This window comes from Rhipicephalus sanguineus, unplaced genomic scaffold (assembly GCF_013339695.2).
Source record: "Rhipicephalus sanguineus isolate Rsan-2018 unplaced genomic scaffold, BIME_Rsan_1.4 Seq602, whole genome shotgun sequence".
Taxonomy (NCBI): Eukaryota; Metazoa; Arthropoda; class Arachnida; order Ixodida; family Ixodidae; genus Rhipicephalus; species Rhipicephalus sanguineus.
The window spans coordinates 79623-101329 of record NW_023615602.1 but is presented as its reverse complement, the minus strand read 5'-3'; the positions used below and the strand labels follow the sequence as shown (position 1 = coordinate 101329).

Genomic DNA, 21707 nt, shown 5'->3' with positions numbered 1-21707 from the left:
TCAGTATTCTCACTGGCATGTTTTGCACTGCTTCCCAGCTTATGCATGCATGTACATCACGTAAAGAGGTACTGCTCGATTCAATCTCGGTTTCTTCACTCCTTTTCTGCTCATTTAAAATCATTTTCACATTTTCTGAGCATTCTACTACCATAGGTTGGCATGAACGTATCGGGAACATAGAGTTGCCCAGTGGTGGAAGTTAAGCTCCGATTGTGCCAAGAAGGAAATAGTAATACATTACATGCTGTGCCAAATAGTGGCTTTTCGTGTTTCTTGTGCTAGGCTTGCACTGACGGTAGTATGAGTTGTCTTCGGCCAAGCCGAAGTCAAGCCACTCTTTAAAATCTGGATAGCTGCTAATGGCACATGTGCGCATTCGCTCATGGGGGAATGCAGTGTGATGGCACCTATACAGCACACACATGTTCTCCATAACCACATCAGTGGAAGGAGATTACACCATTAAATGACTAGTGTGGGCTCCTGCTTACCTGGCCTTAAACCACAATGGCTTTATTAAAGCATTAAAAGAGGCTCTTAAATGTGCCTCCATGTGACAGGTGCCTATAGTTTCATCTACGTGGTCATGATTGGAATTCTTGAAAACCTAGGCACACTGATGTGTGAGCCTCTTCCAGCAACTCGCTTGTATTTGTATGTGTCAATATTTTTTAAATGCGAAGCATTTCTTAGCGAACCTCTGGCAGTTTGAGCGTTTCTATCTACGTATCTATCTATCTATCTATCTAGCCGCCTACGTCTGGGCTCTCATAATCGCCTCCTTAACTTGGTGTAGACCAAAATTTGCATGGGAGGGTAAGATTTTGACGAATATGACTGCCGGTCATGACACGAATAACGTTAAAATCCCGTCGCGTACGTCGTCAAACCCTTTCCACTAGTCACGTGTGGCACATACCCGTTTACCACGGGCCGCGGTGTACGGGTATGCGCCACAAGTGATTGACAGTTTATATCTACCTAGGAACGGCGAGAACATTGGTAACTTACATGCTAGAGCGTTAAGGAAAACCAACATCAGCAGCGTTGACTCAATGAATGGAAGAATGAAAATTAAGATCACCAGCAAATCGAACCCAAGCATTCTGCGTGGCACAGGTATTCTACCACTGAGCCACGCCAGGTCTATAAACTGGTTTGGTAAAACAGGCTACGCAGGCGTAATAGCGGTGACAGTCAATTGTGGTTGTGGTGCTGGCTATCTAATTTTACAAGAAAGCAATGAACACTACATGATACTCCTACGATGGCTACTCCTACGATACAGGCGTCATATCACATCGACGTTTATAGTTCCAGTGTTGGCTCCGCTTTTATAGCTGTCTAATAAAGATTACGTTTGTATTCTATGATTCACAAGCTATATTGAATTTGCTCGAGCCCGGAGAAATACATTAACGAAAGTTACATATGATATCCACATCACCGCACCGTAAAGTGCACTTCGTCCACCAGAACGACGCAGTAGCCTCTTTATTTCTAACGAGGCTGGGCGATGGCCCATGCTGACCGAGGATGATGCCAGATTGATTGACAGCCGCTTTGTAGACTAGGCTACGTAGGACACATACGCTCAGGTAGTGTACGAATACGACAAACACCATCCATTGATGTTGGTCTACGTAGCACTATCCAGGCCTACCAGCCTCGACGGCCTATATTTCGCCAACGCGAAGGGTGGCTTCAGGTTCCGACATGTCGCCGGCTCTGTCGACAGACAATTTGTCGATGAAATGACCGAGGCATCCACGAATTCCAACAGCTCAACTATACCACATACTTCACCACACATGGACCCCTCGTCACCACGATCACGACCGGATCCTATAACAAGTCATGACCAGCTGCTGGTGCTCACTGATCACGGTGATGATGCCCTTGTTCAAGAACTGTCAAGAACTTCTTGCACACATGCACACCGGTTCGTAAAACTGCGTGAGTTCTCGGGACACGTATAAGCACTACATATCAGCTTACCGCTTCTGGTGTTGGTAATACCCACGTTGCCAGTGGCAGTGTTACCCAACAGTAAACAACTGGTTATATAACACATATGCGGCTCTTCAACATATATATGTGTGCGTATAAAATTTATACAAATCTTTAGCGTCATTTTGTAACGTGCCGCTCAGTAAAAAAGTTACGCCACAGTCACCTACCCGCCACATGCTTCGCATAACATCGACTCCCACGGTACGTGGGATCTGCCGAATTTTAGATCAAGAGTTAGCCTTCATATCGGGGCCTAGATAATCATGGTCCTGTCGTTAAACATGCTTTGAGTGTGTATCTGTCAGGCTTTGCTTTTATTTACCATTCGTTTTCTTTCTTCGCTCTGATAACAGCTTGCAGTGTATATCGCATACCGACTCAGCTGAGCGAGTGCTCGATTTCAGGTGCGCTGGTTTTGCTGTTGACAGCATTGGTTTTAAGTGTTGGTTTACATCACATCAACAGCTTTGCAAGCATGTACTTTGTGTTTCATATTTTGTGTTTATTGCAAGCATTCTTTCAAACATGAATTGCAGTGACACATCGTAAGAGCATGGCTCATATTCAGTGTAGATTGCTTGCTTCGTGACATGTGGCAGCTCGAGTCAGCAAAAAGCTTCATATAGAGTTATTCTGCAGCATCAAGGTTGTTGAATGTCTGCGAGAAGTAGAATTGTTGTTGTGTGATTTGATCTTGGCCCATATGCACAAAAGCATCTTACAATGAAAGTGTTTGTAAGAGAATATTTCAGCCAATCCTGATGCTGCAGATATCATTAGCGAAGCCGTCCAGCCAATGGCAGAACACACTTTCGAATAAGAAGTTTTGTGAATTCCACTGCTGCTCTGTCTACATTTGCACTGCGTAATTGTAGCAACTTGGCTGCTAACTAGCCAACCTTATAATTATTTGGTGATTCATCAAATTTCAATTATGTGAAAACAAATTTTTAGTTTTTTAATGTAGCAGGTTCATTCCACTGTAATTTTAGTTTCACTTTAATATTCATCAATATTTTGTCATAATATTTTGGGTTCAGTAATCTGTGTCAGTTTTATAGGCTAATGTGGTTTTTTCGTGTGGTTTAAGTTGGTCTTCACTGTCAAATGTTCAGTTACCATAAAGAAAAGGCATCTGAACAGTGTGAGCGTTCGTGAAGTGTGTTAATTTTGTATTATTATTTTGTAAATTCATCCACTGCATGGCCTGATGAATGGTGAATGCAAATGCATTTTAAAATACGCATTTTTATGTAGGTCATATTAATTGCTTGTGCAGTTTGGTACCTGTGTGTTACTGGTATGCACCATGGTTCCATAACACCAAATAGATACTTTTGTTTCTGTTCCAGAAGCACAGATTACTACTTTTTTTTCTGTTCCAGAAGCACAGATTACTACTTCAGCCATTTTTTCCGCTCCAAAAGCTGCTGCAAATGCCACTTCCATAACTGATTGGCATGTGGTAAAAGAATTCACAGAGTTTGGCTTTATGGCTTTAAGCATTGGTGATTTCTTGCTTTAATTTCTGGTGTACAAGTTTTGAAAGAGTGAATCTTGGCAAACTTTTTTTCTCAAATGCTTTGTTGTACAGATGACGTTGTCGTAGCTGTCAGCGCTGGTGGTGTGGCCAAGGTCTGGACTCTGTCACCCGAGGATTACAAGGTTTGTCTCATGGCATGTGGAAATTACTTGAGAAATAGCCAGGACTTTCTCAAATAAAGAACTTGCTCTTCAAACTCTAAAAATGTTATCTCTGTGGGCTCACCTTGTTCAGCCGAACTGAAGGAAAATTACAGGATGCAGATTTTTTTTTTTTAGAAGACTAGTCAGACTCTTAGCTCTCATTCTTCGAAGCCTTGTGCAATATGTCTGGTATGAATATGGTACAAATACAGGGATAACATAACAGTAATCTGTCTCGGTCTTCCATCATGGCAGGTGCAAAATTTTGTTGCAGCAGAAGTGTGAATGAACATATTTTTTTATTCGAGCCGAAAAATGCATGTTTTAATGACGTCAACTTTTGAAAAGTGATATAGTATTTTTTTACATGGAGTATTCTTCCTACATTTATGTTTAACAGTGTTCCAATTGCAGACACAGCTGTACCAGCCTAAACAGCTAAGCTTGTCACTGCAACAGCAGACTTATTGCAGCATGGGGAACTCTTTCTGTGCCATTAAATTCTGACACTAAAAAAGTCACAGTTTCGCCGCAAGGGTGAAGCAATGAATGCGGTAGCAAGAAATTGGAATGTCACACGAAGAACGAGAAGAAGCTCGATACTTGCAGTGCCTGTCACAGTTGTTACGTCTTTGTGCTTGAGCAACGCGCTGCAAGTGTCGGCAATAGAGAATCAGATGGTCTTAGATATTTCTTTTTCTTTTAAACTGCGGTGCATGGAGTGACCTCCTGCGTTTCTTGCCACACGGGGTTGTCCGATACAATGTGTCCGGTGTTCTTTGTTTTTTTTTCTTCTTATACATCACGAGTGGGTACAGAAAAGGGCCACTTTGTCGTGCGCGTCTCAAGAGCAATTTTCAAATTGAAAGAAAATTAGGAGTGTTGCGTGATAGAAAACACGCTCAAGCTCCACCGAGATTTGCTGACCACCAGCGGTAAATGGTGTATATAAATAGCTCGCCATTATTTCGCCGGCGCATGCATGGGGCATGGTTGAGTTGTCTAAGCAGCGGGCTGGGAGTGAGGGGTTGATGGTTCAAATCCCCGGTCGGGTGCCTCGGAATTTTTTTTCTGCTTTATTTTACAGCGAAAGCTGTTATGATCATTTCAGCGGCCGTTTTTGGCGCCGTAGTTGTCCGCCGCCGCCGCCGCCGCCGGTGTCCGTAACCACTATCGCTCGAAATAAGAAAAAAAAACAAAATAAGAAAAAAAATTTTAGGATGGAACGAGGTTCGAACCTTGGCCCTCTGCATGGGAGCCCAGTATCTAACCTCTGAGCCATGCCGGTGCTTGAAACTGCTTTGCAAAAGGTCCTATACAGGCTTCATGTCGGGAAGGAATCACATTAACATATGCAATAGAGCGCGGTAGAAGAGTAAAATAAGCACCAAGCGTCGCACAACGCGAATTCTGTAACGAGGCGTCACACAATGCGAATTGCTTAACGAGTAGGTTGTTGAATGCTTCTAACCCATTACAAAGGGCTCCGCCATAATTCGTCATCAGGCACAGCATCAACAAATCGCATAATGCCTTACATGCGTTTAGCATGTACCACGGCTCTCCGTAGAATGACGAAAAATGGCATAGTGCCTGCTTCCCTACTTCTAAAAAATTACAATGATTTATAGCGTAGTGGGTTCCTCGCAAGTGCATGACGGCGACTCAAATCAGCTGAGAGTGTCCATATAATTGCTATCGCAATAAAATTTGGTGAACCTAATTTCTGACTAATTTGAACCTAATTTTCTCACTGCAGTCTCCGAGCCCCCTGTACGAGAGCGAGACCAAGATTCTCAAGTGCCTGCGCACATTGTGGCTAGCGTGCTGTGCCTACAACCAGCGCACCATACTTGTGGTGACGGCCAACTGTTGGCATGTAAGGGCAAAGCTTTCCTGCTTGGAGTTTCCTCTATGCAGTGCACACGTCACGGTAGCAGAACTTGCTGTGCACAGAAATTATCGAGAGGACTGGAGGTCAGCCCTTGTTTAATACATTGCAGTATCTGTCTTGGCAGCACTAGGGGACAGTAGAGTTTTATTTCTTTGGTACCTGCATCATCTTTGCAGGCATCTCAGAAGGGAGGTAAGTTTAGAAGAACTAAAAGTAAATTCAAATACACAGAAGTGCCGTATAAAGACTGTCATTTGACATAATGTACAGTTCTGGTGGGAGAACACTCCTTCGTTGTATGACGAAGTAATGTGACCAGCCCTTATCACTCAGAACCTAATTCCAGACTGTCCTAGAAAAATTTTTCAAGGAGAATAGCAGCTCACTATCAGGGCTTACCATATTTGCCCATTAAGAATGCGCACTTAATCGTTGAAATTATTGTAGGAACTGCCTGCATTGTGCATTTGGATATGAAAGGATTTTCGTGGCAGCATTTCTCTATAAGCCAATTAGCAGAGTAATTAGGTTATGCATGGGCTGCCATCCCATTTACAATTGTGGTAGTGTTCTTACGTAAATGTGGAATATGTGTCTTAGAGGGCTAACAATTGATATGTGATGTGTAAACAAATGAAGGTAAACTACTTTTGGTTGAGTTTTTTTGTGATTGCCGGAGCCGGATGCATGCAACGTTTTTCTTGTTGAAAACTCTTTCTACATTAGCTCTAGTGACATAAGGACTGTGTTCTTGATTACCTCTCGTCAGATCTACGATGCTTATGACTTCGCGCTGCTTTGCTCAACGGACAACCTGCCATATGAGCGGTGGATGGGAGGGGACTTCATCTCTGGTGACCGTGTGTGCGTGTGGAGTGATAAGGGTCGTGGTTATCTCTATCAGCTGCCAGCCAAGTGAGTTCATCCATTGGTAAAAATAGCCTAAAGCACAACTCTGTGCATGTCAGTGTGCCAGTGTTATTGAGCAAGTCATTCACAGCAAAGTGTCAATGAAACACTCGGGCATATTGCTTGCATAAGGAGAAAGATTATTTGCACATTTCTGATAAATTAGCCTTCAGCTACACCAACAAAATGTTTTAAAAAATCTTGCCTTTAGAAGAGGTTTAGTAAACCAGAAAAAATTCACAAAGGAAAGACGAGTGGAAATGCTACTACACAAGGTTGCCATGACGACTTGGATATTAACCACATTTGTTCAACTTTAGTTAATTTAGCGCCAAGTGATTGTGCTGTAAAAGGCCCAGTTACATGGCAAGAATAAAAGAGATCACAGTCAAATAGCTTGAATACAAGAAAACAACTAGAAATCCCAGACACCACACTGTTGTGCCAGCACAACTGACCCAACTGGTCCCAGCTGGGAATTGTTCCATGAACCATTTTAACTGACACAAAGACATTTGGGACTAGTTGCATTCTCAGTTGCAAATTTTCACCTGGGAAGGGTATTGATGAATTTATAAAGTAGAATGCTGACCTTAAATTTCTTATCTAATGATCAGCGTGTTAGCTCTTACAAAAAATCTGATAAACTGTTTCTGTTAGTATCCAACATTGATGCTTCACGTACTTCTTGTGCTGCCGCAGTGCCATTGTTGAAAGCAGGGAGTTTCGCACTGGGCCCAACCCTGAAGACCATGCTTTCCTCTTCTGTGTGCTTGCTGTTCCCAATGATAAGGCAAGTTTTAGTCATGGACAAACCATTGCAGTAAACAACCATGAAAATAGAGTCCTTGGGACAGGAAATGGGTTTTATTATGACAATTTTTTTTTCAATGGAAGAGAAGCCAGATATAATATAGCCACGGTAATGGGCAGCACATTCATGCAGTGCGAAAGTTTGTGAAACTTATTTGCACATGAATGTCTGTATATCGAACATTGGAAGAACAAATTGTTCATTTAACCAAGTACGAAAACCAAAATACTTCTTCCCGAACCATATCCCACATTACATGCTGAATATTATGAAGGTGTGATTGTGCCAGATCCAACTTTACTATGATAGTGTCGACTGTAGTGCAAAAAAATGGCAAAATTTAGCTGATTATGAGTACATGTTTTATCTGTGCATGTGTGATGCAATTGTAGACATTGAGGAGTTGTTGCGAAATAGTGGAGTGGCTTTTGCAGCATTGTTTACATTACTGTAAGATTATAACTACTATATATATATATATATTATAATATATATATATATATATATATATATATATATAATATATATAAACACACAGTAATACTTGGTTAACTCGAAGTAGGAAAGACCAGGAAAAATTTTGAGATAAGCAGATTTTCGAGATAACAAAATTTGCCAAATTTCATTGTGAAGTCCAGTTCTATCTAAAAACGTTAGTATCACTACTGACCGGTTTCTTAACAGGAGTGCCTAACTGGCTCTTTGTAAAGGTTTTAAAGCAAAATAATGACATACCAGAACTGTCAACCAGCTGCGTTTTTTTTGGCACTGCCTTTTTATTTAGTGCAGAAAGACCGAATAAGGCTGGTCTGCTTCGCAGTAACACTTGCACCTAGCATAGCTTTCTCGAGTTGCTTAACACATCGCATGTGGCGATCATCCTCGCCACTGCACTTAACTTTATTTCGCATCAGGCGAAGCATGTTTCTTTTTCGGCTGATGTCATCACTCCTTGAGTAGCTGCGTCGACACTACCGTGATCACCGTGTGTGACGCCATGTTGTTTCGCTTAAGAAAATGGTTAAACCAGCCGATGTTGCAGGTGAGATCGGTGTACCCCACCGCTAAGTCCAGAGAATCGGCCTTCTTTGTCAATGTTGTTGTGACTGGAAGGCTAGGCTCGTCTTGCACGATGCAGCCAGACAATCAGCGCTGTTTTGATATCCGGAAACTTCGAGCCTCGAATCCACTTCTTTGATTAGGGCTACCTTTCTTTGCAGCATTAGTGACTTGCTTTGCGTTCGCGGTGTTATCCTCACCACACCGCACGGCCGACGAAAATATCCGCGTGACGTGCCTTGCGTAAATAAACAATACTGAAATCGCACCTCTGATGGTAAACAAAACAAAGTGTATGAACCGTGCTATTCTGCAGGGCCTGCCTCTGTGAACGTCCATAGCATCACATGACGTGACACTGGGTTGTTTGACAAAGTTATGCCACTAGGTTCCGACTTCACATTCGGGAAACATGTCTGCTTTGTCGTAACCGTGGCTGCCTCACAAAAACCTTGTGAAACGGTTCGACGGTGAAGTTTTTGTTGCACTCTCAGTCAAGTTTTCGAGATATCCGAAAATGGCAACTGAAATACTTTGAGATAAAGGGCAATAACTACATTGCATCTATGAGAAATCATTCGGTACCACGGAAAATTTCAACTTAGCTGATTTTTGAGATATGTGAGTTTGAGTTAACAAGGTACCACTGTATATATATTAGGGGTGTGCGAATATTCGAAATTTCGAATATTTTTCGAATAGTGTTTGCTATTCGATTCGATTCGCACTGAAATTTTACTATTCGAACTATTCGAACTTCCCAAAGACAAATGCAGTCAACGTCCGGTTGAAAGTGACCCCTTCAGATTTTCAATATGCTTCACCTCATTACACTCTCGTATTGCGGCAAAGCTGCCTTTCAAGCTCCGTTACGGTCGAACTTAGCCAAGAGACAAGGACCGGTTGGAAGTGGTCCCTAGATTTTCAATATGCTTCACCTCATCACACCCCCGTATTGCGGCAAAGCTGCCTTTCAAGCTCCGTTACGGTCGAACTTGGGCAAGAGACAGTCAACGTCCGTTTGGAAGTGGTCCCTAGATTTTCAATATGCTTCACCTCATTACACTCTCGTATTGCGGCAAAGCTGCCTTTCAAGCTCCGTTACGGTCGAACTTAGCCAAGAAACAAAGTCCGGTTGGAAGTGGTCCCTAGATTTTTAATATGCTTCACCTCATTACACCCCCGTATTGCGGCAAAGCTGCCTTTCAAGCTCCGTTACGGTCGAACTTGGGCAAGAGACAGTCAACGTCTGATTGGATGTGGTTCCTAGATTTTTCAACATGCTTCACCCCATTACACCCCGGTATTGCGGCAAAGCTGCCTTTCAAGCTCCGTTACGGTCGAACTTAGGCAAGAGACAGTCAAGTGCGTTTGGAAGTGGTCCCTAGATTTTCAATATGCTTCACCTCATGACACCCCCGTATTACGGCAAAGCTGCCTTTCAAGCTCCGCTACGGTTGCAAATGTATTAACTCAAGAAAACGCTGGTTCCAATATGGAGATGAAAGATGTGGCAGAGTTGGGGGCTCAATTAATGCTGTTTTGGACCTGAAGTTTGGGCAGGAAGTCTGAAAAATCGGACGCCGAAGCTTTTTAGCATCCAAAATTTCAGATGTTCTTATCGACATCTACGAGGCAGATTTGTAACTCCGGACTTGAAGGGAGCCTTGTCTGCCACATCAGTTGGCCTTCCACAGAAGTTGAAAGAGGAGGAGAGGCTGAGGAAATGGCACCTTTGCCTATCACGTGTAAAGTGTTGTCGGCAACACTTTGGTTGCACCAAATCATGTACATAAATACAATTTGGCCTCTACATTGCCTCATTCTTGATAAGAAAGACAACTATGAAATATGACCCCACCAGCGCTTCATCAACCTCGCGAAAAGAAACACTTTCATGTTGCTATCTCACAAGAACATACTTAGGGATTCTCTGCAACTTTTTCTGTAATTTCACTTCGAATTATTCGAAAAATGTTTGAGAAATATTCGAAAATTATTCGAAATTATTCGATTCGATTCGCACTCAATCTTTATTATTCGAATTCGCTTCGCACCCAAAATTTTGCTATTCGCACAGCTCTAATATATATATAAGCTGTAGTATGCACCAATTCTGCATAGATTTCCTGTTTATCATTTAATTTATTTATCAGTGTCTTACAAAGCCCTCATGGGGCCAATGTGTGGGGGGGGCGGAAGATGCAAATGAACTCACGAACATAAATATAACAAAAATATGTTGCATCGTGACAAAACCGAATTTGATGTTGATCTCCCTTGAATACTCTGTTCTAAAATGGGGGAGTTGGTCTCAGAACAAGGGAAAGGTTTTAATAAAGCGATGTTTTCAATAATGAGGTATTGTTGAGTGTCTACTGTACTTAGTGACTAATGGGTCAAAAAGCTGCACACGCCATGCAATGCTGTGCTCAGCTGGTATCCAGCAAGTGGGCCAGGGGGCCCACCTGGCCCTCTTGCTGAAGGCCTTGACCATTTGAGGAAAACACCTGTTTTCATTGTTTATTTTCGGTAAAACACCCCCCTCCATCAAAATTTTGGAGGGGGCCCAGCCCCTCCGAAATAGTCTAATAGTGTCCACTCTTGTGTCTCATTACAGAGGCTCGTGTGCTCTCCTTCTATGGGATACTTCTTGGGCACGCGGGGTGGCTTTCACAAAATGCTCCTTAGGGGAGACTGCAATGGATCTATCGTTGTATGGAATGTTGTGGACGGAGCCAATTGTGATGTGGCTCACATACGCCGAAATGGAAATGTTGCTCGTGAGTATTTGCACGCCCTCCCTTTAGTGCACCTTTGTGTACGGTGTATCTCAAAAACTTACGATGTTGACGTCCCTACACGTAAAAATTCGCCTTGTGGCTCATGGAAATGTCATCAGAAAGCTTCTTACCCCAAATTATTAAACTCGACAGCATCTCATTCTTTTAACCAAAAGCCAACAATTCAGAATGTCTCGCATCCCCAGAGTGTATGTTGAAGGGTATTGCATTCTCTGTAGAGCTTGAAACACCTTGTAACTGCAGCCAGCGCATTTTCATTTCAGGAAGATTAAGATAGGCGTAGTGATCTGCGAAAGTTGTTGTCGGCGAGTCACTGATGACCAGTTATTGATGTGGTGGTTGTCTCAGCGTCACGTCAACTAATGGAGGCCGTCTAAACGCTGGCCGCTGTGACCAAGGAAAAAGGTGTGCATAAAAAATGGTTACTGTTTTTATGTGCTTATGCTCAAATTTCTAGGAGCTCTCACTGCATTGTAAAGCCCTTTATCAAAATTATTGCAAACTTCATTGCAGGACACTTTTTTCCTAATAACTGCGATGCTGAACATGTTGGCTCCTCCTAGCTCGATGCAGTTTCACAGTGGCTGTGTCAGTTACCCCGCATTCGCTGTGCACATATATACAGTGGAAACTGAATTATACATTCCCTGGTCATGCAACGATCACATGCTATGACAAATCAGTTTGATCCCGGCAAAACCGCCATGGAAATAATGTATTACAATTCAGAGTCCTTCCACTACTGTAAAGATGGAATTCAACAAAGGTTTGACTATGGCAGGTCTGGTATAGTCAATATTGCTATAGTGGATTTATATATTATCATTATTGAATATATTGAGTGAATCAAGTGGCAGAAACTGAAAAAAATCCCAGTGTTTCTCTGGCGCATGACGTCTATTATCGCATCAGTGGCATCTCAAAATGAAATCCTGTAGTACATGAGAAACCTCGCTGTTTCAAAAGTAAAAAAATGGCGTGACAATCGTTTGTTATGCAAGTGGGCTCCTTGAGGCAAAATTGTTCGGTGAAATCGTACACCTTTATGTTTACTTTTATGCCATGTCCATTTTTTCAACCCAAAAATGCTGGACTAGTCAAGTTAATCAATTCTTTTGTCCATGGACGTTCTTTTGTACGTATCTTTTGTCCATGGACACAATCTGCCAGAACCTAGTGTATGACTCAATTCTGTAAAAGCCTTGATTGTCCCCTTCAGGTGCAAATTATGATGGACTATCTGCAAATGTGTCAAATTCACACATTATTTCAAGGCACTCAGTATTATATTCAGTGAATAAAGGGAGGTAAAGTGTTGTAATGAGCATGCAATAAAATATCTATAGCTTAGTCGATCATGTTCCATTTTGGCATTAAAATAATGAAATCTTAGGTTCGAAATGCCTGCACAATTTGTTTTTAGTTGTATTCATTTTGAGCAAAGAAAAACACTTTTGACAATGCTCCTGGAAAATGCCACGTCAAACGACCCGTTCAATATTGTAGTGCCTTCCTCAAAGTGATTGGCTCTAGTCATACGCAGCACAGTGAGGTTAAGTGGAGGAATGTTGTCTCTGCAGGAGGGTTCAATTCGTCCTATGCACAGTGTATCTTGCTCTTTCTTTGCCACTTGTCCAAAGAACTGGCAAAACAAGTTGTGTCCACATATGTGGAAACAGTGCCTGAAGGGGTTGTATGATGCAATATTATGCGAAATGAACCTCTGCAGACTTGCAACTGATGTGCTCTATCACCATTTGACGCTGCATATACCATTTTGATGCAGGACATTTGCCAACGTGGTTTTGGTTCCGTACTAGATTCTGACGTATGGGCAACTTTCGTACTTGTTTTATCGGAAAGAATGTGCACAGTGGATTAAATTGTTTTCTTTAATCGTGAGAAACGTGAGAATTAAGATTCGCTCACACCTCCTCAAATGCCTGCCTGTCATTTTTTAAATAATTTAATCTATCTTCCTCGGAGTAATGCAGGTTCATGCTGCAGGCTTATTCAAGAGGTCTGTACCTTTGTTTTGGGCAAGACTGAGCTTCACTGCCTATAATCTTAGTTTTTTTTATTATACGACAGTTTTGTGTGGTCCCCTCAAAGTCTTATAATTGGGGTTCCGCTGTATCTGCTGATTCAAAAGTTTTCAATGCAATTATTATATTGGTAGATGATCACCCTGTGGTAAAAAGACGTTTAACGATTAAAAAGGACTACAGTGGGGTGGGCAACTAGAATCGCTGTTCTGTCTAGGCTCAGCAAGCTACACAGCTTTGAGTGTAGTAAGACAGACAAAACTGAGGCACAAGCAGCAAGTATGATTCACAGCAGCACTTCTTTTCCCTTAAGTAAATACAAGGCACATATTTAATACATTATCATTTTTTTACAGAAATGCTGTTCAACTCTACACACATTGTGCATATTTCATATATGCCTCTGCTGGGCCCTGTGGGTCAATTTCATAGTACAGGTCTATTTGCAAGTGTGTAGAGGTGTACACGGCATGCTTTAAATGTCATTGTTTTCAGCAGTGATTTCACGAAAATGGTCTCGTTCTTTTTTTTTTTTTTTTAGTGTGTACAGTGCGGTCTACTGTTAAACAGAACACATAATTGTAAAGAACATGCAGATCAATTTTCTCCTTTGGCGAGCGTAAAATTGCTTGGATTTGTGCCAGACTCAGCTTTCATGATGGTCGCACCTTTCCACTAATTTGTACAGTGCATTGAGCGACTTCAGCTAGCATTTTGCCAGTCTTGAGTAGCAGTCCAGACAGCTAGATTGTAAGTCTAGACTAACACTGTAGACATAGACTAGTACTAGAGTGTCAACAAAGTGAGTGCCGTTCATTAAAGCATATATATATCCTGTAATTCTGCATGATGCCCAAACATGGTTTCACATCAAGGAAAATTTGAATAACTTTCTAAACTTCAGTTCCATGTGTAGAGAGCACATTTGTACAAAAGCCAACTATTGTGCAGTTATTTGAGGCAAGATTCAATTATTATAGTAACTAGTCAGTAATTGATTTGCGAAACTAAACACGGCTGATACTTTTATTTCAGCATATTAAGAATGAAACTAGTGCTAAGTGCTTTTCGTAAGGTTTTCCACACTTGAATGTGTCGGGCTCAGCATAGTGTGTATATGCAGTAGACTCTCAGTAAATGGAAATCTCCTAAACTGAATAGCTGCTTAAATAACTGCCTCATATATGATTGGTTTCGGGCTTGTATTCTGCACCTCTGTTCATCTCTCAGTAAACGGAACGCCTGTTAAATGGAACATATTTTCTTGGTCTTTTCGGATTCTGCTTAACAAGAGCCTAATGGGTATACATTCAGTATCATGGGGTTTTAGAGTGGACTTCATTGTGCAGTTGCGTAGCAGTGCCATAATTGGGTATGGTGCTTGCTAAGAGGACTTTTATCACTAACATGTCACAATCTGGCTGTCTCCTCATGTCTTCTTTTTTTTTTTTTTTCATTGCAGAAATGAAACCTTTCCTGAGCCTTGCTTTACAGGATGCTTGGGGTGAAATGAAGCCTCCGCCCCCTGGCATTATGGACAAAATGGTTAGTCGCTTTCACATTATCTGTCTGCTTTACTTATTATCTCGGACGCATGCACTTGCATACGTAAGCAACATTGCGGTCGCAGCGAGACCTTTTCTGCAACTGTAAAACTATTAGGGTGATTCTTTTGCTGTAGAGTAGTAGACATGCCTGTGAACGTACAGGGCCTCGTTTCATGCAACTGAGTGGAAAGAACTTACAAACGCGGAAGAGGTACTTCAGCTGCAGCTCGGAAATTTCAAATGAGTACGACGGAAGTTAAAAAAAAGCCAGCTATTTTATGTATTTCATGCGTGTGTATTATCTAGAATTGGGCATTTTAGTATTTGATAGGTATGTCTAGTATCATGACTTCCTGCTTTGCTCTTACATGAATCTGTGTAGTTTGCCTTTTTTTTCCTGTGCTTGAAATACACCAGATGAAAAATGAGGAAGGCATTGCTGTGTGCATTCCTGATTACTTTACCTCACAAAGCCCAAACACTAATTTATGCTACAAAAAAATTAAAACAACTTGTTCACTTTTATTTCAGGCAGTGAAGAGTGCATTCATATATTTAAAAAAGAAAGGTTATTTGATTTATAGGTACATGTTCACCTCATACCGATAAGGGTGGAAAGAAAAAATGTATGTCATTAAAGAGTATGGCTCCAGCTTGCACAGCCATTGCGAATGAGATATGCCATGTAAGCAAGCAAACTCCGTGTTGATGCACCTATAAGAACAAAGCAACTGAGAAACTTGCATTGATCATTTGCTGGTTGCTCGATGAGTTAAAATTGGCGCGTATGTAAGCACAAATCATTGTGTGCACATTAACACCTTTGTCCGTTAGTGCGTGCCCACCTGTAATGTCCAGTGATCACGGGTTGAATTATGACATCAAAACTTTTAGTATAACGCTTGGTATGCACAATTGTTCGAGACAGCCACATGATGTCTGTGGTATCGGACGTCGAACACGACGCCCGGAGAACAAAGGGCACGGCGCCCGAAGCGCCGGCCGGGAGGAAGTACAGCAGCAGCCGGTAGCCAAGCAGGAACTGATTTATTTCATACAGTGCCGCGTATATGTACAAGGTGGCGCCCCCTAAGGGCATAAACACTTTTTATGAAACCGAAACTGGAACTCACATACCACATCATCCCCCCCTAGAATGGAAAGGACATGTGGGCTTTAAATCCTTATACAGTGATTAATGACAAATATACCGTGTACAACCTTAAAAGTACACACCTTAACATCCCCCCCCTCTTTTGGTGTAACGTCCAATTGGTGAAAAGGAACCGGCATGAGAAGGGAACAAAAGCAAAGTACACAGCGTACTCTAGCTGAAGACACTGATACAAATAAAATACAACAAAGAATTCACAGCATACCAGTGTACCAAGCGGTAGAACTTATAACCATTATACAATAAATAGATGCACAGCATACACACAAGAATGCACAAGTATGGCACACTGACTTCAACCAGTGAGTGAAAAAGAAGAATTTAGGACACAAAGTCCTTAAACCTGGACGGTTTTTTACGCAACCGTTTCGAACGCCGAGGCGCATTTCGTTCTGAAGTGCTCCCTTGCGGAGCAGTAAGTTCTGCATCTTCAGATGAGCCTACTGGCTCAGTTACGCGCTGCTCAGGCACAGCTGAGAGCGTAGAGGAATAACTAGAGTCAGATGACTCGCTTAAGCGTCCTTCAGCGTTGGCTGAGGACGGGAAATGACAACGCGACGCATGGGAGCCCGACGGCTCTGAATCATGTCCATTATTGTTAGAACTATCTGCATGGGGACTGGGCACGGCAGTCGAGCATTCGTAAGGTGCCTGTAAAGAGTCCTGCGACTCTGAAACGTGCTCGGGGCACGGAGAAACATCATGGGGGCTGGACACCACAGCCGAACATTGAAAAGGTGTCTGTAAGGAGCCCGGTGGCTCTACTACGCACTCAGTAGAAGTATGATGGCTGGGAACCACAGCCGGACTTTGAACCGGTGCCGTTAAGGAGCTTGGTGGCTCAACTGAAGGTATGTTAGAAGAAAAAGAAGCATTTTGGCTGGGCACCACAGCCGGACATTGAAATGGTGCCGCGAAGGAGCCCTGTGGCTCGAGTACACTGTCATTAGCAGGAAAGTAAGCATTGCCCTTGCAAGAACCGTCAGAACAAGTATGACAATAATGAGCATTTGCAAGATCGGCATGCATGTACCGTTGACTATAGAACACTTGAGTAGGAATGAAAAATGAATTCTGAGGGGCATTAGACAGCGGCAATTCACGTTCACGAGCAGTGCGAAAAAATTCATCGCGACACATGTTCACCTGGACAATAGGGGCACTGCCGTTCGATGAGCTCGCCCTTGTGATGACTGCATGAACCTCTTGTTGAGTCGGGGCATCAGTCCCTTGCCGAGGAAGCTGGCACGGGCGCCGGTGGAACCCGGATGCCACTGCTGGCACCCTGTCGACGACCATGCTGAAGCAACGTATGCTCTGCAGGACTGGAGTCCGAAGTGAACGGACGATGAGGCTCCAACGCTGCATTGACGGGAAGTGCCGATGGCTCGACGACGGAACAGGAGAGAGTCTCACCCTCGATGATAATCTTCAGGGCTCGGATGGCATCTAACCCCAGTAGTGAATTGCCTTTGTCCGTAACGTAAAAGGTAATGCAGGCGTCGTTGCCGCTGTAGGAAACGGAAGCCTTGAAGTATCCATAATTCACGATGGCTTGTTCCGAATAGTTCTTCAGGATAACGTTTGATGGAAGAAGCTTGATGTTCGGGAAGCACCGCTTGTAATCTTGAACGTTAAGTAGCGACACAGCCGCTCCAGTGTCGATGAGCATATTCAAAATGGATCCATTGATCCGTACGGGAAGATGAAGAAGTCCGCTAGCGGTGACCGGTTCGTCCACTTGTAGGACAGTAACTGTATTGGTCACCGTTGATGTGCCCTGATGACCGGTCGGAGACTCCGAAGTAGTGCGGCAGACCCGCGCGAAATGTCCACGACGTCCGCATCGCGAACACATCCGGCTCCTGGCTGGGCAGGCGGCGGAGTTGGCCCAATGCCGGGTCGATTCGCAGCGGTAACAGGCACCCGCGCGACCCGGCGGCGCAGCTGGAGAGGAGGTGTCCGCAGCAGTGGTGGGCGAGGAGGTGCACGCAGACGAAGTCCCGCCGGCGCCATCTTGCGGCGAAGCTTGGGGAGGACGGCCACCATTTGGCCCGCCATTTTGACGAATTCGGCGAGTTGCGCCGCCATCTTGAACTGTACGCGACGACACGGTGTCGACTTGAACTCCGGATAACTGTAGCAAGGCTCGGTCAACGCGCTCCTCCTCCTTTGCAATGTCGAGCGCCTTCTGCACGGTGAAGTCCTTGCCCAATTTGTAAAAAGTCCTTTTCAGCTGCGGCGACGCGATGCCAGAGACGATCTGGTCGTAAGCAAGGATGTCGCTCGCCGCGCCGAATTCACACAGCTTGGCTAGTCGGCGTACTTCGTGAATGAATTGGACCGCCGACTCGTCCGGTCCCTGGCACAGAGCTTTGAAGCGGGCGCGCAGACACGCTGCGTCCGGTTGAGGGTCGAAAAGTTGGCTGAGCAGCGCAAGGGCTGCGTCGTACACGTTCGGCGTCTCCTCCTGAGTTGGCCGGTCGGCTCCCGGCTGCTGCTCATCTTCGGCGGCACGCAGGTAAGTGTTCAGTCCCTCGACGCCTAAGGCGTTCAGAAGCAGCGCCTTCTTGTGTTCCGGCGAGGCGTCCCTGGCCACGGCGTCGATGTATACCTGCAACACAGGACGCCACTGTCTCCATGGAATAGGTGGTACGCCGGGGCACTGGAGAAACGGAGGCGGAGGGATAGCGGCGTTCATGCTTGCCGAAGAGAGCGTCCAGCAGAAGGTCAGGAGAGACGTCAAGCGTGAGTAGGCCTCGTGACTGACACCGGCACGAAAAGTCAGAAATGTAGAAGTCAAACGTGTAAAATACAGCAGTGGTGGGATATCAGGCAAGGGTGCTGAGACGACAGCACAATAAAGAAGTCCGGATGCCCACCTTATCTTGATTTACGTGGATCCGTCGAACTCGTCGCCAAATGTGGCATCGGACGTCGAACGCGACGCCCGGAGAACAAAGGGCACGGCGCCCGAAGCGCCGGCCGGGAGGAAGTACAGCAGCAGCCGGTAGCCAAGCAGGAACTGATTTATTTCATACAGTGCTGCGCATATGTACAAGGTGGCGCCCCCTAAGGGCATAAACACTTTTTATGAAACCGAAACTGGAACTCACATACCACAATGTCGCTACAAATCTGGCCACTAAAGGTAACGTTGGCCCTGATGTAAGTGTTCGAGTCGAAATTACAGCGATATGACCATACTGAAGACAGTGGAAACAAAAGTATGTGCATTATACTTAGCCCTAAATTGTTGCATTTCAGTCCGTGAGCACTACAAACCTATAAGATAGCCGCATGAGCAAGCGTCTCACAGTTTAAGTTTGAGTGATAAAAAAGGAGATTAGTGTTGGTGTTTGGGATATCTGCAACTCGATATGCTACACAGTATTAAATGTAATATGTACACTTGCACAAGTGTAAGCATGCCGCAGTGCACTATGTGATCCGGGGATACTCTTAGGTCACCATATGGTGGCAGCAGCCCTGCTACGAAGTGAAAATATCAGTTCTGGGGAAGTAGGGACATCTACATTATGCAAAATTTTGTTCAGAAATCTTGAGAAGTAGCTGCATTTCTGGGAATATGTTTGCTTCATCTCGGAGCTGGTGCAATATTTCAGACAGGAAGCCACTGTTGTAAATGTACTACATCTTTGACTGACTTGTTTGTCGCCGCAGTGACTCTTAAAAGGTTAAGGTGAGGGGAGACTGGTAAAAAAAAAAAAAAAAAGACAGCTTTTCAGATATTACTGCAATTTGGCAGCACAATTCCTTAGCTTTCAGAAAATATAACACTTATTCAGTATTTGTTATTTCTAAAATACTTTTCGGGGATTTTTTTCTATTCATGTCATTGTGAGTGAAGAGTGGATGTGTTGTGACAAGATTTCATTTCACATAGAGCCCTGTTCATGAAAACTGTTAGGCTGGGACATTAGCTGGCACGAATTTTAAATACCAAAAGATACGCTTGCAAGCCTCAAAACTGACTGCTGTTGAAAATGCTGGTCATGATTTAATGATGAGAATGTGGCAAGAATCCGATTGTTTGCCTGCCCTAGAAAAAAAAGTATGATAACAAATAAATAAAATAAATAGTAGTAATAAGAAGAATAGATTTTTAAAATATGAATGTTTTATCTTGTCTTGTGTGAGAGAAGGTTTTTCAGAACGTTGACTCAATGCCTGTTTATCAGTAGGGGCCAGATTTTTAGGCATTAAAGAAACGTGTTTTAGGCACCTAGAACAGACAGGCAAAACAATGTTTTGGCCCTCCAACGTCATAAACAAAGGCACAATATATTTTTACATGACTGCAAATAACTTTAAACAAAACAATTGAGGGATGTCTCGTATTGGTAGATCGAATCACGCAGGGACGATTTCTCCCCTGTCGGTGAATAGCTCAAAGAGTAAATTGCAAACAAATCAAAAACCACATGGACACCACATTTTCTTTCTTTGATCTCTGCAATTTCGCAATTGCGAACCACTTGCGCCATGTCAGCGCGGCGGCGTATGCTGGCCGGCACGTTCCATTTCAAAGCGGCTAGCGGTTGTTTTCCGGCAGTTGGCTGAACTAGAGGACTAGGTTGAACCTCATAGAGTCCCGAACAGTCAATGTTGCCCGGTAACATGAATAGCGGTCTCACACTGCACTCGAAAACAAAACTTGAGGCTAAATAGTGTTTGTACAGGCCCTGATTTTGAAAACAGGCATTTATGGGCACTATAAAAACACCATGAAAGCCTTTTTTAACCCCTAAATCATGCTCATATATTAAAGCGGGCGATAGGAGCCCAAGGAACAAATAGGTATTTGCCTAAAATCCGGTCTCTGTTTATCACCCTCTTAACACAAACTTCACAACCTATACAGAGCCAATCATGTCTTCATGTTTGCTTTCTTACACGTTTTTTCTTGTTTGTCCCAGGAGCTGCCTGGAGAAAACCATGAGACAAGGCTCTCTGCCAGCGTCTACTTGCCCCTGCAAGGACGCTTGGTGGTTGGCAGGGAGGACGGCAGCATCATTGTCATGTCGGTCACACAAGCTGTTATACTGCAGATCCCTATGGGAAACAACACCACGACGGTAAGAGCCTGGCACATGGCACATTCACCTTTTTTCCCATGTGCAAATAACACTTGTGTAACGTCATCAGGAAAAGAATTCATCCACGAGAATTCATCTCTGTGTTAACCTGTATTCACAGATCAACCGCAGCTGTTAGTGTTAAGCGGCCACATTGGCCGTGTGACGTGCTTGCTGTATCCGAACCACGTGCATCCCCGTTACGATGCTGGTCTCCTGGTATCCGGGGGCGTAGATTTCTCAGTCTGCATGTGGGACCTGTACGGGGGCACACTGCTGCACCGATTCTGCGACCACGCAGGCGAAGTCTTGCAGCTTCTCGTGCCACCAAACGAATGCAACGTGAGTGCCTCTGCTGTTGTCTTTTTCTCTTAGTGCAGCAAAATGTTAGATTCCATAAATGTTGCAATACTGCTGTATTTGCTAACACTGGTTGGAGCAGTGGAACTCAAAACGAGGGACAAAAGGAAGACAGACAAGGACGTCGCTGTACTAACACCTGAAATTTAATTTCTATGCACGCGGCTAAATAAATAACCGGAACACACAGTCACCAACAAGTTTCTAACAGTGATTGGCGCCTGGTGTCGTTTACACGAATTAGTTTTTCACACGCCAGAGAGAAATGAAAGTTCTTTTCTTGTCAGAACCACTGAAGCT

General features: G+C 43.7%; 1 protein-coding gene across 1 annotated transcript in view; it reads left to right on the top strand.

Moving 5' to 3' along the window:
• The window catches only part of LOC119377890 (WD repeat-containing protein 7-like), a 102221-nt gene that overhangs the window by 11134 nt on the left and 69380 nt on the right, over positions 1-21707 (top strand). Inside the window, 10 exon segments of the mRNA XM_049411660.1 lie at positions 564-626; positions 3611-3681; positions 5462-5581; positions 6366-6511; positions 7208-7298; positions 10999-11161; positions 14690-14772; positions 20889-21021; positions 21024-21047; positions 21169-21389. Coding sequence (XP_049267617.1) covers positions 564-626; positions 3611-3681; positions 5462-5581; positions 6366-6511; positions 7208-7298; positions 10999-11161; positions 14690-14772; positions 20889-21021; positions 21024-21047; positions 21169-21389 — 1115 coding nt within the window.